The following is a 17,725-nucleotide window of genomic DNA, read 5'->3' as shown; positions in this document are numbered from 1 at the left end:
TTGATGGTGGGTCGTTTGTTGCTTATAAATTTCGATTATTTTTTATTATTTGTTAGTTCAGTTAGTCCACTTCTAATAAATAAAATAAAATAATAAGTTACTGGTTATTCATCTTTTAGTTGAGATTGTCATACATAAAAAATAAAAAATAAATAAAAAAAATAAAAAATAAAAAATAAAAGTAAAAAGTTATAAAGAGAAAATAGAAAGAGAAATTTTATTGTCAATAAGATTGTGTATTCTCTCACTCATTTCTTCTTCTAAATTATATCCTCTAATCATTTCTCTATTTGTATAAATTACTTCATTTTTTTTTATCAATAATTAAGTATCACTTGATTAAACATTTTTTTTGACGTACTTCAAAATATTTAATAAAAATTCATTAGATAATGTTTGATTGATTTGCTCTATTTGTTTTATTTCATCAATTATCATTACAAATATTTTTGAATCACCCTACAAAAATTATAAAATTAATAGATTTTTTCACTATAATTTTAATTTTGGTAAATCTGTCATATTATTTAAGATCTAGATTCTCGTTTATTTGTTTTGATTTTATTTTATAAATTAATATTTTGTTTATATGTAACTAATTATATAAATTATTAATAATTAATTTTTTTAAATCTCTAATTCAAAATAAATTATATAAAATGATGAACATCAAATTTAATTCTGATGTGACTATCAACCAATGATTTTGAATGCATTGTTTGAATAGACATGACAGGGAGGATATATAGAGTAGACAAAATTGGAACCCTTTCTTGTTTTAAATATATTTCAAACAAATTTTAAGGATCTACCTATTTTTTTTTTCTTCTAAATTATTAATTAATCTATTTTCTCTCTTAACTATTAATTAAATTTTATCTCCTTTTCTCTCTAAACTATTAATTAACTCATTCTTTCATAATTAACTAATTAAATATATTATATAAATATTAAAATAAAATAACACATATATTTTAATTTTACTTAAATTTATAAATATAATATATATACTTTCTTTTCTTTATATTATAAATTTTATTTAAATTTATAAATTTTTATTATAAATTCATACCTTTTTTTACATTATTTGAATTTAATCTCAATTAATTCATTTATAATATTATATTATTATTGATTAATAATATAATTTAATTTATTTTTCAAGATGTTAAAATATTATTTATTTATTTTAAAATTTATTATTATTGTTTTGAACTTTTTTAATAGGAGGTTAATTTAAATCATTTTAGATTTATAATCAAACAAAATCAATATTAAATATAAAAAATATTTAATAATTTAACTTATACTTCCAAATGATAAATTTGTTTAAACCTTCATTTTTCAAATAACATCTCAACAAACTAGATTACATATGTTTATAATATATTCTCTTATTTAATCTATTAAATAACTCAGTATGCTCAAGTAAAATATTTAAAATTTTAGTTGACTTATTTGATTTTAAATAACATACTATGCTTATATATCATATTTTTATTTTGTATATGATAAATTTAAAATAATGATACACTTCTAAATAAATATAAATAATATGGTATTACTTTTTTTACTTGGAATACCATAATAAATTAACTTAACAATTATAGTTGAAATTCTACGTTTCAAAATTAGACAGTTGTTATATTTCAGTTAATTTTAATTTTTTTTAATTAAGGAGAACTACTATAACACCCAACAATCACCCCTCGCTTCAACTCATAACGCTTTCAAATGGAAAACGAATCTGTAATTTATTTTTTGTTTTTTAAGCTAATTTTTACCACTTTTGATGAATTAGTTAATTTTGGTTAATAAACTCTCTAACACAATATTTTCTTAATTCAAACTAGATTACTAGATCATATAAAGAGAATATCATAAAGAAAAGAGGATATGAATGTATAATAAAGATTTATAAACTTAAGTAAAATTTATAAGGTAAAGAAAAGAGATTATATATATTATATTTATAAATTTAAATAGAATTAAAATATATACGTTATTTTATTTTAATATTTATATAATATATTTAATTATTTAATTGAAAGAGAGGATTAATTAATAAGTTAATTAATAGTTTAAAGAGATGGAGATGAAGTTAATTAATAGTTAAGACTCTTAAATCTGGACCACTAGACCATTGTTGATTTTGTTACTTTTTTATTATTATTAAATATTGAGTTCAAAATATTTTTGATTATTTTAAACTTTTTCTTAAACTAAGTTTGGAAAAATAAATAATAAAAAAATTAATTCGGTTTTCGGTTTGGTTTTCGAGTTAAAACCCAAATTCGAAAACCAATTCAAAAACTGTATTTGAATTCGAATTGGTTTAAAATTCGATTCGAAAACTGAAAATGAAATTCGAATTCGGTTTATTCAAATTCGGTGAATTCGAATTCGGTCGGTTATTCGGTTCAGACCAAATATTGAACACCCCTAGTTAAGAGAGAGGATGTTAATTAATGGGTTAAAAGAGAATGTGAATAGTTTGAAAAAAAGAATGAAAAAATTGGTAGTTTGAGAAATTTTGTTTAAAACATGGGTACAATGAGAAATGATTCGACAAAATTAAGTATAAAGTTTATTTCATTTCCAACCAAAATTAAAGAAAAAAAAATACTTAACATATTAAAATAAATAGTATCAATTTCATTTTTTTTTACTTTGATAACTTTCTTTAAAATAACTACAATTGTGAAAAATAAATTTGTTTTTTAAATTTATTCTTATTGCTAAATGAAAAATTACAAGAACACATGCTCACCTTAAGATTGGAGATGTTCAATACAAAATTAAAACAATTATACTAATTATAAATTTTAAAGATAAAGAAAACGAGAAGATGATTTTCACTTTCTTATACCTCAAAGAATTTTCACATAATAAAATGTGATCTTCATAACAAAAAACAAGTTAAAAACCCTAAAAAAATGATAGAGAAATATCAACCGATATGACAAAATATTATTTATTAAAGGAGGGTGGGTGGCCTTATGTTGTTGCGTAGCCAAAATCGGGTCTTTTTCATTCATTCACTTATTAAAAACTTTAAAGTTGGATTTATTTTTAATTGAAATATATTGTCATGAACATTACTTTGTAATGTGGAAAAAATAAAAATTTATAATAAATTATTCCTCCTGTTATAATTTATAATGATATAAGAAAAAGACAATAAAGACTACGACTAAACAGTAAACACACAACCACAACTGTCTACTATTGATCATGAACTATGAATTCTGAATATTTTGGCTCAAACTTTTATTATCATTTTATTATATATTTCAAAGAACCTATTTAAGAAAAGCATAATATGATATAAAAAAAATAATAAACTCAAATAAAATAACAAGGACAAATAGACTTATTTCCAATGGGACTTATTTCCAATGGGATGGATGACCATTACAAGAGGAATTACATTTTATTTCTTTCTTTAGAAAAATAGATATTTAACTTATTACATTTAGGGGTGACAATTTGAATTAGTTTTAAGTTGATGGGTTCGGATTGACAAGTTAACAGGTTGAATGATATTAACTTAAACCTAACTTGTTTAGTAATTCGGGTCAAAATCTCTAATCTAAACCTGACCTGTTTATTTGTGATTGACTCAAACCTAACCCGTTTGACCTGATTTACCTAACTCCACTCGAACCAAACCAGATATAATTAATTCGCATATATTTGTTTCAAATTAAAATGACATCAACACAAAACAAAATAAAGATAAATCACCAATCCGCTTATAAAAAAATTTTACAAAAGAAAATGAGTAAGTTAATAGGAAAGAATAACACAAAACTCAACAAAAGAAACTTGTAAACGAATTATCGGGTCTACTTTGGGTCATTTAAGATCCACCTGATTTTGATATGTTTATTATTCAGGTTAAACAAGTTTACATAATTTTGATCCGAACAAAAAAAAATACCTGATATTTTTTTTTGGTCCGGGATGTATTTTTGTGTCGGGTCCAAAATTGCGAGCCCTAATTACATTGAAAATAAATTACAAGTAAAAAAACAAATAATTTGAGATATCTTTGGAAAGGATTCACAAATAGGGTAAAAAATAACTTATAAGTAAATAATAGGGATTTAAAATAACCTTTTTAAAGTGAAAGCAAAAATCAATTGACATTGGATGGTTAGGAAGATTATTATTAATACTAGGATTATGCTCAAATCAAATCCTAGATTCATGTAATGTTGATAGAATAAGTGAGAATTTGTGGGCACACATATTCTGTTTTAATTTTTTATTTAATTTTGTCAAAGTAATAAAAATCAAGAGTTCTAACCAAAAGATAAAAATAAAATAAGAATAAAAACATTGGACAACTTTCATTTTATATTAAAATAATAATTGTCATATAATTCTTTTTTTATAACTATTTTTAATTAAAAAAAGTTTAACTATTTTTTTTTAATATGAAAATACATATTATTTATCAACTATCTTACTTCAAAATGATAAACTTAGCGAATGGATAGCGAAAGCAAGACTACAAATCCGACGTGGTCTTCCACGTTGCTCCCACGTCAGAATTTGAGATAAAAAACTGACATATCGGGACATTTTGGGATCTGAAATATGACTTTTCGATTTCTAGACTTGCTTTCGGTACCCTTTCAAGTGAGTTTATCATTTTTCCTTCAAAATATAGTTCAATGTTGTTCTAAATTTGTATTTGTGTAATAATATTTATCAGAAAAAATGATTCATAGCAACAAATAATTCACAATTTACCTATCTCTGAAATAAACAAATATGGATGAGTTACTCTGTTAAAAAAAAATTCTCCAAAAGAATCTATTGGTTCAAAATACATGTCTCCTTTCAAAATATATGCAAATTTTAAATGTAATTTTGATAATAAAAAGATAATACTTAAAAAAAAAGGTTAATTCATGATTGGCTCAAGAAAAAATATACAATATAAACAAATAAATACTAAAACAAGCACTATCCTTGTATAATCTTTTCTTCAAATTCCAAGACACCATATAGATTTGAATATTTTAGGTCAATTGAGCTTAAGAAACAACTTCTTTACAACACTAATTGATCTATTTATTTTACTAAAAAATATCTTTTATTAAGTTATTCTAGTTAATTATGGAAATCATTTAGCTTATTCATATTTAGCATGAATTTTATTTCAAATATATTTTTTTAATCAAATGTTGACTTAAAAAATATTTTTTTATAATAAAAATTAGTTTCACTAATAGTTATAATTCTTATTTCAAACGTTTTAAGTGTGAATTAAACTTTTGTCTCTTATCTATCCTTATCACTTGAGGATATATAATGGTTTATTATTGACATATAATTTCATAACAATGGAAAAATCAAAAAGTTAGCATTAACACGATCCATTCTTCCTTATTTGTGGCCAGCTGAGCCAAACTATACGATCACCTATGTCGGTCTACGGTAAGGCGAGAACTAGACAACCGTCTAGGGCTAATCCTCTCCCGAGGGCTAACCACTAATTATTTGTTAATTTTAACACTATAATATTTTAAATTTTAAATATTTTTACAAAATACACTGGTGAAAAAGGGTCAAAACCGAGAGTAAAAACTCTCGGTTTTGATCCTATAACTTTCGGTATAGACACATTACCGAAGGTTTTGGTAACTCTCGCCATCCCTCGGTATTGACTCTTTCGTTAAAAACAATTGGGCATTTACCGAGAGATATCGTAGAGTTTTCGATTTAGATACCCTAGAGTAAAACCGAAAGGTAATTGAAAAACTTTTGGTTTTCCTTTTTGTGGAAAAACCGAGAGTTTTACAAATAACTTTCGGTTTTTCCACAAAGAGGAAAACCGAGAGTTATTAGAAATCTCTCGGTTTTTCTTCAAATGGAAAAACCGAGAGATATTAAAAAACTCTCGGTTTTCTCCATTTGAAGAAAACCGAGAGTTATTAGAAAACTCTCGGTTTTCCTCTTTGTGGAAAAACCGAAAGTTTTCTAATAACTCTCGGTTTTCTTCAAATGGAGAAAACCGAGAGTTATTTGTAAAACTCTCGAGTTTCCTCTTTGTGGAAAAACCGAGAGTTTTCTAATAACTCTCGGTTTTCTTCAAATGTAGAAAACCGAGAGTTTTCTAATATCTTTGAAGAAAAACTGAGAGATTTCAATATTATTTTCTGTTTTTTCTTGTAAAATTTTAAAAATGTGCTGATTATTTTGCTCGCAACCAAAACCTGTTCAGCCAACCAATATATCAATAATAAAAATAGAAATGACACATACATTAAACGATCACATTAAATGATCATTACAAAATTCGCAACCAAACTAATAATCCGAACAATCTGTTATAAATTCAAATTGACACAACTACTAATGAAAACATGTTTTGAATCGAAACAACCTTAGCTTGTGGAGGGGGGGGGGAGGAGGTGGTTGTTGCCTCATATACAATTCGATTCTCTCCATTCTTGCGTTCATCTCTAACTTCTCTCTCTCCATTCTCAGATTTGTTTCTTTTTTTTTTCCGCTTGCATTTGTTGAATTGTGCGCATTCTTTCTTCGTCCCTCTTCTCCAGTTCCTCCAGCTTGAGCTTCATTATTTGATTCTCTTCTAACAATCGCTCATTGTTTCGCTGTGAACTGTTTCCACTTCGACGATCCTCACGAAAGTGTGTGGGCCGGACGCCTGATCCCATTCTGAACACTACCCCGTATTTTTGTTGTCCGAACACCCTTTCCGTCAATTCAAAATTCGATATTCCTGGTTCGTTACTAACAACCTCCTCCATCTCAACCTGCATAATTGAAATAAAATATCATTTCTATAATAAAAAACTAGGCATATTCAATTCACTTACAATTTTCTCTTGCACGTGTTCGTCCGGGACGGGTGTTGGGTTTTCTTTTGTCGGTTTTGGGGTACGGGTCCTCTTGAACACTTCAATGACAGACGGTGCCCGTCCCATTTCAATCGCCTGTTGAAATAAATGATTTAAATAATTAATAACAATCTTTAGATTAAGTTATTACAAATAATGTACTTACCAACTCTTCTTCAATTTGTGCAAATGGTCTACTTCCCGTACGATGTGGGAATTTCAGCTTCTTCCTGTTAATAATATTTGTACGACTGTTTTTCTGTATTTGAAATAAAAAATGAAGTTAGATTAATTAATATCAACTTTTATTTGAATTATGAAACCGTACCTTAAATTTTTCCGTGAAGAAATGGTTGCGACACACAAACTCCCAATCATCTCGATCGTAGTCTGGTGGAGGATTAGCCAATACCGCCGCCTCGTCTCCTTCGTGGACGCGGATATATGCCTTGTTCAAATCTGACTGCCATCTATCCAATATCTGATTGGCGTGTCCCAATCCGGTCTTTCGAAAAGACTCAATATCACCATTAGTAGCTTCGAACGGATCCTAAAAAAAATAACATCCAAATATTAAAAATAATTATTTAATGACGTAATGTATAATCAAGTAATAAGTATTACCTTGATAGCAGTCCAAAGTGAATCCAATTGGTCTGCACTTAATGCCTTCCACTTTAGAAGACGGTGTGAGACAGGTGCGGGGTCCCGTATAATCGACCCCACATGTCTAGACCACCGTGTTCTTCCCACGTCTGTACCGCCTGGCCTCCCATCCTTCTCTCTAAACGTAAGAGGAATCCTTATCCCCGCTACCCTCTTAGACAGCGCAATATTCTTGTTCTTCCCCCGTCTCTTGCGGGCAGAAGATTCTTCAAAATTATCAACATCATAATTAGATATGTGAATCAGTTGAAACAATAACTAATTTGTAAACGAGTTACCTGTTGATGATGGGTCGGGAGTGGAACCGTACTCCTCCTCGATAGGCTCCTCGAGACCCTCGTCTTCAGCCTCATCGTCATCCACCATATCAGCAAACGTGCTCTCTATAAACTCTTCGAGCTCCGTAGCCTCAACATCCTCGTCTGTTGGGGGAGCAGTAGCTATCGGGACCACAATAATAGGTGGTTGGTTCCTAGAAGACGACGATCCTCGGAGCCTTAAGGTCTCTAATTGGGCAAGTAGGTTTTGGTAGCTTTTATCTAATTTCTTGGGTATTTTCCTCATACTCTTCCAAGTTGTTTTAGGACCGTCAGACATTCTTAATGCACACCATTAATAAAAATGAGTGAATAATTGAAATAAAGTAGTAATAAGAATGAATATAATGTAAAAAACATAAATCTACCTAATTAATTAATCTGAACTATATGTTTGTAAACCGCGGTTTTATTTTTGTCACAATCTTCCAACCGGGTCGGGCTGACATATCAAGGGCGTAGAATACTTGTTTCGCTTGACTCGCCAATATATACGGGTCTTGACTTTGGGTTTTCAAAATTCGGTTTACATTTATACTTACGAAGCCATATTTATCCACTTTCACTCCTAGTTCCCCCGAGTGTGTATCAAACTACTTACACTTGAATAAAACAACTCGTTTGTGAGAAAAGTATTGTACTTCGATTATATCCGTTAAAACTCCGTAGTATGACATAGTTTCAGACCCGTTGTATCCTTCAACAACCACCCCACTATTTTGAGTGGTCAAACCTTCGTCGTGTTTTTCTGTACATAATTTGTATCCGTTTACTTTACACCAATTTCAAAATCCAACAACCAATTTCAAAAACCAAATCCAAATCCAAATCCAAAACCAAATCTAAAATCAATTCCAAAATTTAATCCAATAACCTAATCATAAACTTATAACCTAATCTAACAATAATATATACATAATCTAACAATAATCTAACATAATTGCAAAACTCTAACAAGAATCTAACAATAATCTAACCTAATTGCAAAAATTTAACAAGAATCTAACAATAATCTAACCTAATTGCAAAAATCTAACAAGAATCTAACAATAATCTAACCTAATTGCAAAAATCTAACAATAATCTAACCTAATTGCAAAAAAAATTAAAAACTAACCTTGTAGGGCAGCGGCGGCAGAGGCGATTCTTCAAGTGTCGGCGGCGGCAGGGCGATTCTTCAAAAGCGTCTTCGGTGGTCTTCGGTCGTCTTCAATCCGGCGACGCGGAGTCTTGGTCATCGGGGAGAGAGAAGCGGGGCGGCGCGGCGTATTCGTCGTTGGGGAGAGAGAAGCGGGGCGACGGAGAGAAGAGGAGAAGAGGGAAAGGAAATCGGGAAAGAAGAAGAGAAAGAGGCGTTTTTTTAATTTTATTCGGTCATTTCCGAAAGTTATATATAAAACTTTCGGTTTTGACCCTTATTAAACCGAGAGTTTTATATAAAACCTTCGGTTTTAATAAGTGTCAAAACCGAGAGTTTTATATATAACTTTCGGTTTTGATAAGGGTCAATTCCGAAAGTTTTATATAAAACTTTCGGTTTTGATAAGGGTCCATTTCGAAAGTTTTATATAAAACTTTCGGTTTAGATAACTATTTCCGAAAGTTAATTATATAACTTTCGTAATTATACTTCACAAATTGTTAAATTCTTTGGTTTCTCACCTTCATGACCTTGAACCACATTAATTTAACACATTTCATATCCTTAAAATATTGCACAAACCATATGATCAAACATTAAACACATTCATAAGATAATCAAACATAAACATTCAAATACACTTCTCTATATAATCAAACACAATTATAAACATTTTAACATAAAACACAATATTAATTTTTAAAATATAACCCACACTTGATTATATTAGTTAGGAGTTTATATTGGAAAGAAAAAATACTTTAATTTAAAAAATTGAGAAGTGTAAAAACCGAAAGTTATATAATTAACTTTCGGAAATATCCATCTAAACCGAAAGTTTTATATAAAACTCTCGGTCTTCAGAAGTATAAAACCCAAAAGTTTTATATAAAACTTTCGGTTTAAATGGATATTTCCGAGAGTTAATTATATAACTTTCGGAATTATCGCTTGACAAATTGTTAAATTCTTTGGTTTCTCACATTCTAATGACCTTTAACAACATTAATTTAACACATTTGATATCCATAAAATATTGCACAATCCATATGATCAAACATTACACACATTCATAAGATAATCAAACATAAACATTCAAATACACTTCTCTATAATAATCAAACACAATCATAAACATTTTAACATTAAACACAATATTAATTTTTAAAATACAACACACAATTGATTATATTAGTTTGGAGTTAAGATTAGTGGGTTATAATTTGACAAATTAGGAAGTGTTAAAACCGAAAGTTATACCATTAACTTTCGGTTTTTATGTGTATTTGCGAAGGTTTTGAATAAACCTCTCGGTTCTGACCTTAAACAGAATGTTTTTGGGAAATGTTAAAATCGAAAGTTATACCATTAACCTTCGGTTTTTACCCTTCCCCATACTTAGAAAATTTTCAGATTTTTTTAACCAAGGGTCAAAACCGAAGGTTTATTTGAAAACCTTTGGTTTTTACCCTTCCCCATACTTAGAAAATTTTCAGATTTTTTAAATCGAGGGTCAAAACCGAAGGTTTATTTGAAAACCTTCGGTTTTTACCCTTCCCCATACTTAGAAAATTTTCATATTTTTTTAACCAAGGGTCAAAACCGAAGGTTTATTTGAAAACCTTCGGATTTTACCCTTCCCCATACTTAGAAAATTTTCAGATTTTTTTAACCGAGGGTCAAAACCGAAGGTTTATTTGAAAACCTTCGGTTTTTACCCTTACCCATACTTAGAAAAATTTTCAGATTTTTTTAAACCAATGGTCAAAACCGAAGGTTTATTTGAAAACCTTCGGTTTTTACCCTACCCCATACTTAGAAAATTTTCGGATTTTTTAACCAAGGGTCAAAACCGAAGGTTTATTTGAAAACCTTCGGTTTTTACCCTACCCCATACTTAGAAAATTTTCAGATTTATTTAACCAAGGGTCAAAACCGAAGGTTTATTTTAAAAACTTCAGATTTTACCCTACCCCATACTTAGAAAATTTTCGGATTTTTTTAACCAAGGTTCAAAACCGAAGGTTTATTTGAAAACCTTCGGTTTTTACCCTTTCCCATACTTAGAAAATTTTCAGATTTTTTTAACCAAGGGTCAAAACCGAAGGTTTATTTGAAAACCTTCAGTTTTTACCCTACCCCATACTTAGAAAATTTTCGGATTTTTTTAACCAAGGGTCTAAACCGAAGGTTTATTTGAAAACCTTCGGTTTTTACCCTACCCCATACTTAGAAAATTTTCAGATTTTTTTAACCAAGGGTCAAAACCGAAGGTTTTCAAATAAACCTTCGGTTTTGGCCATGCTGTTTTTTTTTTTTAAAAAAAGTGAAAAGCAAACAAAAATAAAATAATTCATGAACAATATTAAAACCAAACCAAAGATAATAATAATAATTCATAATTATTAAAACAAAACACATAAAAATGTCATCGTTCGTACGGAAAACTAAACACATAATTAATCTAGAAATTATTAGATGGGGTGGGAGGAGGGGGTGGTTGATTCAGTCTACTCCTCAACAATACAAGTTCATGTTCGAGATTCTCTAATCTCTGGGCCATTTCAGCTTGTCCGCTTTAATTTCACTCAGCAATCGGCCTCTTTCCGCATCCCTCAATCGGATTTGCTCCATTTCCAGCGTCATCTGTCTCACCTTTTCCTCACGTGCCGCAATTTCTGTTTGTGCTAGCAAATTCTGGTAACACGGAGGCAGTTTCTTCGGGTGTACGCCGAAGACTTATCCATGAATCACCCATCCTAAATGCATTTCAGATATATGTATATATATATATATATTAATCAAACAAAATAACCGTAACCTAAATCTAATATAACTTCAATCAAACAAAATAACCAATCTAACAAAATCATATATATTTAACAAACTAACCTAAATCTAATCTAAACAATAACGTATAGACAAATCTAAATCAATGAAACAAACAAATAATTTAAACTAGCCTAAATCTAGATAATATATATAAACTTAAGAAATCTAAATCTAATAATAAACAACAAAAAAAACCAAATGAAACAAACATGAACGCGAGAAGAGAAGAAGCGGCGTGGAGGAGGCGGCTGCGGCGCGGGAGAGAGAGAGAAAGAAGAAAGTGGAATGAAAAAGAGAAGGGTTAGGGTTAGTATTTATAGAGGTAGATGCCGAAGATTTTCATATAACTTTCGGTTTTGTTATTAGTCAAAACCGAAGGTTTATTAACCCTTCGGAAATAACCATTACCAAACTCAGAATTATTTTTAATTGAGTCAAAACCGAAGGTTTTTTGGAAAACCTTCGCAAAAGAGAATTTCAAAAAAGGTAAAACCGAAGGTTCTTTAAATAACCTTCGCAATTAAAAATCTCCGGGATTTCAAAACCGAAGATTTTTGTAAAAACCTTCGCAATTAACCCATATCCAACACTTAGAATTATTTTTGGTTTTTTGGAAAGGTAAAAACCGAAAGTTCTACAAAGAACTTTCGGTAATAATTAGTAAACCCGAAGGTTTTACACCCCTTTCGGAATCTATTTTTAATACCGAATGATTCATTTCTCTCGGGAGTATTTAGGAGAGTTTTATAAAACTTTCGGAAAAAACCGTCGATAAAGGTCGATTTTTTACTAGTGATACAAAAATATATTAATTTTTTTTAAAATAAAATCGCTTTGAATAACTAAAAACTTTAAAATAAAGTCCCTTAAAATAACCCACTGTCGGTCCTATATTACATTAGTCATGGCCTTCAAATGAGAGATACAATTATTTGATAAAATCCCGAAATACTAATAAAAAAAATTAATTGTGATAACAATTAAATTTCTTAAACTTATGTTTTATTAATGGTGACGAGTTTCATCTTGTATTCTTTTACAAATATCACAGTTTTCAAAAAAATATTAATAAAATTATTTGAACAAATTAAAATATTCCATTATCTGTTTTCCATTAAGAATAAAAAATGTATATTACATTCAATTATTGGTTTAAGAAAATAGAATAAAAAATTAGAGAATAATGCAAATTTCTTTGCCAAATAAAGATCACAATTATTATGACATGACACATATATATTTATTAATACTTAATTTTGGTTTCAAAATGCAGTTACTATAAGCTTTAATTCTTGTTTAACCTCAATCTTAAAGTAACTAATTAAACACAAATTTAATTGTGAAACATCTATTAAACAATTTTTTCAAAAATAACTGAAAATTTAAAACATCTAATTAGGAAATATGTTATATTAGTCCAAGAAAACTTCATATATATTTCTTAATCCATCCATCAATTTGAGGTTTTTGTTTATAGAAAAGTTGGTAGAATATAATTTGAGTTGTTAAGAGGGAAAAGAAAAAGAAATGACATAATTGTTTAACCAACTAATGACATGAACCTTCCTCCAAACCCTCAAAGAGTCCAAACAAAACTCAATTGAATCTCAAAACAACCCTCAACCTCTCCATAGTTGTTGGCCAATCCAATTCATCCTCAACCAAATCCCATATATCAAAGAATGGATTTTCATAATAAAGTTCATATCTTTAGTCATTAACTTCAATAACCCATCCCAATGGAGGAATACCCAATATCATTTCCAATGGAGAAAGCTCGAACGATATTTAGATGTTCAGTTATCACTTATCTAAGAAACTATCATCGATTCGCCATAACAGCTGCCACCTTTGTCGGAATACCATTCACCTTTGCTATCCTCATCACGCAAGCTATACTTCCCATCTCCGATCTCCTCCCAATTGTGTACAACCGTCTTCGCACACTCTTTTTCGCAGCTGGTTTTCCTCCAACATCGGAGTTCTTCTTCGATCTTTCCCTCAAACTCTCGCAAACTATTACATCTTTGGTTCTTCTTCTTCCTTTTACCTTCTCATTCCATCTCTTGGCTAAGACATACGTGGTTCGATCTTTTAGAAACAAAAACGGATCTTACATGTCAACTTTCATCTCCCTTTTCTTCACTCAAATCTGGAATTCTTTCCTCGTACTCTCAGCCAATTCGTTATCCTTCTTCTTAGTCTCGTTTACGTTTAGTTGCATGGAGGGATTCGGATTCAAATCTCCGAATGTAATTATCTTTGTTTCTGCTTCCGGAGGTGTTCTTTATTCAATACTTCTTGCACATGCATATATCATATCGAATTTGGCATTAGTATGTTCGGGAATTGAAGGAAGCGTTGGTGGCGGTTATATCGCGATTCTCCGGGCTTGTGTTTTAATTAGGGGGAGAACCGCAACAGCTCTAGCGTTGGCTTTGCCTATAAGTATGGCTATGACTGCAATCGAGGCCTTGTTTCATTATCGGGTGATGAGAGCTTATAGAAATTCTAATAACATTACTGTCATAATGGCAGTAGAAGGGATTCTAATTGCTTACTTGTACTCGACTATCTTCGTGCTCGATACTGTCGTCAACTGTTTGTTCTATCGGAGTTGCAAAGGTTTGAATCTCGCGAAAATCGATGGTCTGGAAAATTGTAGCGGGGATGATTCTGCTGAAGAAGATATGAAGAATTTAATTTGAATATATAGTTTTTTCTGAGTTAGTTTCATATAAATAAAAGAAATTCATTGTTGCAGATGGAGGCATTCTCAATTCATATAATTTGTACATAAACCATATTGTCTCTGGTTTTATAAAATGTCATATTTGATCACAACATACAATTTGATCAGATCCTAAACTGAAAAACAATGTACAAGATTGTCTTGTTCCTTGTCTCTCCCCCAACTGTTCTCGGTGATTGTTCGGCCGATGATCGCATGTTTTTGTTAACCGAGATGTTTGGTTGGTTTGGGAAATAACCCGAGTTTGAGTTTGAGGATTCCATTCTCGCGTTTACTTCTCATGTTTGTTACCTGCAATTCCAAATCTCATGTTTTATCGCCTTTACCTCGTTTTGGTTGTTATTTAAAGACTATTTTACCATTACAATTAACATAATATAATTAAAATTTAAGGGTTAAAGTTGTCTTGTTAAGGGTTCAAGATATTCTACTTCATTTCTTAACATAATTTGCTGTCAAATGTAGTTATTTCAAATATTAATTGATAAGTTGTATTATCAAACACTGATTTTTTAGTGTTACCTCTTTGAAACCATGATTTTCGGATTGCATGTCGAATTTGACGATCATGCCTAGCCAGAAGCTCGTCTACTTTAAGCGATTTAGTAAGCAGAGGTCCCGAAAATTCTACTTTCTCAGCTTGATCTTCATAAACCTGTCTCAATATCCAACAATATTAATGAAAGATCATAATACATTAGTTAAAAGAAAAGTTTCAATAAATCCTTATAATTACCACGTTGATCCTCTTATCTATACTCCGTTCGCGTTGATAAATCGCGTCCGATAGTTCCTGCGAATGATATTCATCGGAAGCATCGAAAGAGTCATGTTGTCGATCTAACTGGCTCCACTGTTTCAGCATCGAATGGCTAATCCTCTCGAATGAATCTTCCTCCCTCGAATTCGTTCGACATTCAAATAGGCTTCTCGAACTTGAAGACTCGTTAAGCCTTCTCTTAGCCCACGCGAATCCACTCGAACCTGAAATTTGGAGTGGACCCGAATATGGAACATCTCCTTGTGATGATGCATTCTTGGTATGGGAAGAAGAACCCTCTTCCTTAAAACTATTCGCTTTATAACCTTTATTGGCCAAACCGTGACTAAACCGAGCCTTTGTGGGAGCTGCAGCCGCTAACTTGTTGACTCTGTTTGGTCTTCTTCTCGTAAGCTTTCTTGTTGCATCTGATCCACGTGATCGTTCAACCGGAGGCCTCTTCATATGATTTTCTTCTTCGCGACTTTTTGCATCAATTTCCTTACAAGGTGGATATTTTGGTAAAATTGATGGATCACATGCATATGGCTTTGTTGTGAAATACTGCAAAACAAGTGTAATTATGATAACTAGATTCAAATCTTGAAACATAACTTATTTAGATTGACATTTTGTTAACCTCGGAAGCCAAAGCCGAAGTGGCGGTTCCTCGTTTATGAGGTTCGACGGAGAGCAATGTTTCGATAAGCTTTACAGCCGGTTTAGGAAGGTCTTTGCAGGTTTCCCATAAGGAACTTTCATAAGGGTGTTGCGGTTTAAACAGAGTTGCATGAGGAAGTTTCGATTTTTTCCAATAATCATCACTAGGCGAACCACAAAGCTTAAAGATTTTATGCAATTGTTCAACCTTTGATCATAAACAAGAAAAACCCATCAAGAATATTCAACTCAAATGAAAAACCCATGATCAAGAATTAGATCTAGTTCTAAATTCTAATACCTACCTCAGTCCTGCCTTGTAAAATAGGTCTACCAAGAAGAAGCTCTGCAAATACACAGCCAACGCTCCACAGATCAACCGCCGACCCATATTCCGTCGAACCCAACAAAAGCTCAGGCGGACGATACCATAAAGTGACAACTCGACTCGTCAAAGGCTGCTTAACACCATCAAAAGTGGAAGAATTGCAGAAATTCGCCAATCCAAAATCACCCACTTTTAATATCCCTTCATCGTTTACTAGAAGATTCGCACCCTTAACATCTCGATGCATTACACCTTTAGAATGACAATGTTCGATACCCATTAAGAATTGTTTCATGTAACATTTCACCTGTGATTCGGTGAAGTTGCAATCGGGATTGGAGATAAGACCAGCAATGTCATGATCCATATACTCAAATACAAGGTATAAACTACATGATAATCTTGAAGCGATTAAACCCTCTAATTTAATAATGTTTGGATGATCAAACTTACGTAAGATCTTTATCTCTCTCGCCATAAACCTAACACTTTCAGGATCCAAATTGTCGAATCTGATCTTCTTCAAAGCAAATATCTTTCCTGTTTCAATTTCTCGTGCTTTGAATACACTACTATAAGTACCTTGTCCAATCTTCTCCAATTTCTCAAATGAATCTGCTTTAAGAGGAACCCAGCCGTGAATAGCATCGCCGGCGACGGCGGTTAGCCAAGTCGGCCACCCAGTAGTGATTTGTTCTCCCAGTCTGAAACTCACTGACTCGTTAATGGAACTCGTTCTCCCTGATTCACCCAAATCAAACTCGCTCACACCTGAATCAGTCCTCTTCTTTTTCTTCTTCTTGGTTTTTTCAATCCCCTGGCTCCTACCGGACTCACCCAGATTCCCATTTTCGCCGGAATTGTAAATCGCCGGCGTCACCGACACCGTTTGCTTAGACGAAACACAACCCATAAAAGGAAAATTTCAGGGATTTATCAACATATGAAGGTAGAGTAAAACGAGATTAGATGGAATGTAAATGAGATTAAACCCTTTCAAGGCTCATGGGGTTTAATTCTGTGTCTGTATTTCTCTTTCTAATTCGTTACTTCTGCGGGGATTGCGGAAGGTGAGTTAAGAGCAGAGAGAAGAGAGCTCAATCAACGGAAATGGAGGCTAGTGGCATTGTCGGATGGGTTAGTTGAACAGAGAGATGTTAAAAATTTCTTGTCTTCTATTTGTTGTGAAATTTTATTATTATAAAATTAATTAATTATATATAAAATTTAAACTATTTTTTTATATCTCATTAAATAAATAACGGGTTATAAATAAAATATTAATTTTAAATAATAAAAAAATAACAAATATTAGAATTTTAATAATTATGCAATTTGTTAAGGTGTCTCAAAACAATAAGTGATGAAAGAGCAAGTCGAACATATCAATA

The 17,725-nt window shown here is 31.0% G+C and overlaps 2 protein-coding genes across 2 annotated transcripts; one reads left to right on the top strand and one right to left on the bottom strand.

Annotated features, from left to right (window-relative positions):
• Window positions 1-13,573: 13,573 nt before the first annotated feature.
• On the top strand, window positions 13,574-14,542 carry LOC124930083. Its single transcript, XM_047470448.1, has one exon. The coding sequence runs from the start codon at window positions 13,574-13,576 to the stop codon at window positions 14,540-14,542; it is 969 nt and encodes a 322-aa protein (XP_047326404.1).
• A 28-nt stretch (window positions 14,543-14,570) lies between these two features.
• On the bottom strand, window positions 14,571-17,472 carry LOC124931710 (protein IMPAIRED IN BABA-INDUCED STERILITY 1-like). Its single transcript, XM_047472236.1, has 5 exons — window positions 16,312-17,472; window positions 15,987-16,214; window positions 15,323-15,910; window positions 15,109-15,241; window positions 14,571-14,877 (listed from the first exon to the last, which is right to left on the bottom strand). Exons 1-5 carry the CDS (start codon window positions 17,245-17,247, stop codon window positions 14,858-14,860), a joined length of 1,905 nt encoding a protein of 634 aa, XP_047328192.1. The 5' UTR covers window positions 17,248-17,472; the 3' UTR covers window positions 14,571-14,857.
• Window positions 17,473-17,725: the final 253 nt, after the last annotated feature.

The sequence above is a fragment of the Impatiens glandulifera genome, chromosome 3 (genome assembly GCF_907164915.1).
Source record: "Impatiens glandulifera chromosome 3, dImpGla2.1, whole genome shotgun sequence".
Taxonomy (NCBI): Eukaryota; Viridiplantae; Streptophyta; class Magnoliopsida; order Ericales; family Balsaminaceae; genus Impatiens; species Impatiens glandulifera.
This window is presented reverse-complemented; position numbering and strand designations above follow the sequence as displayed.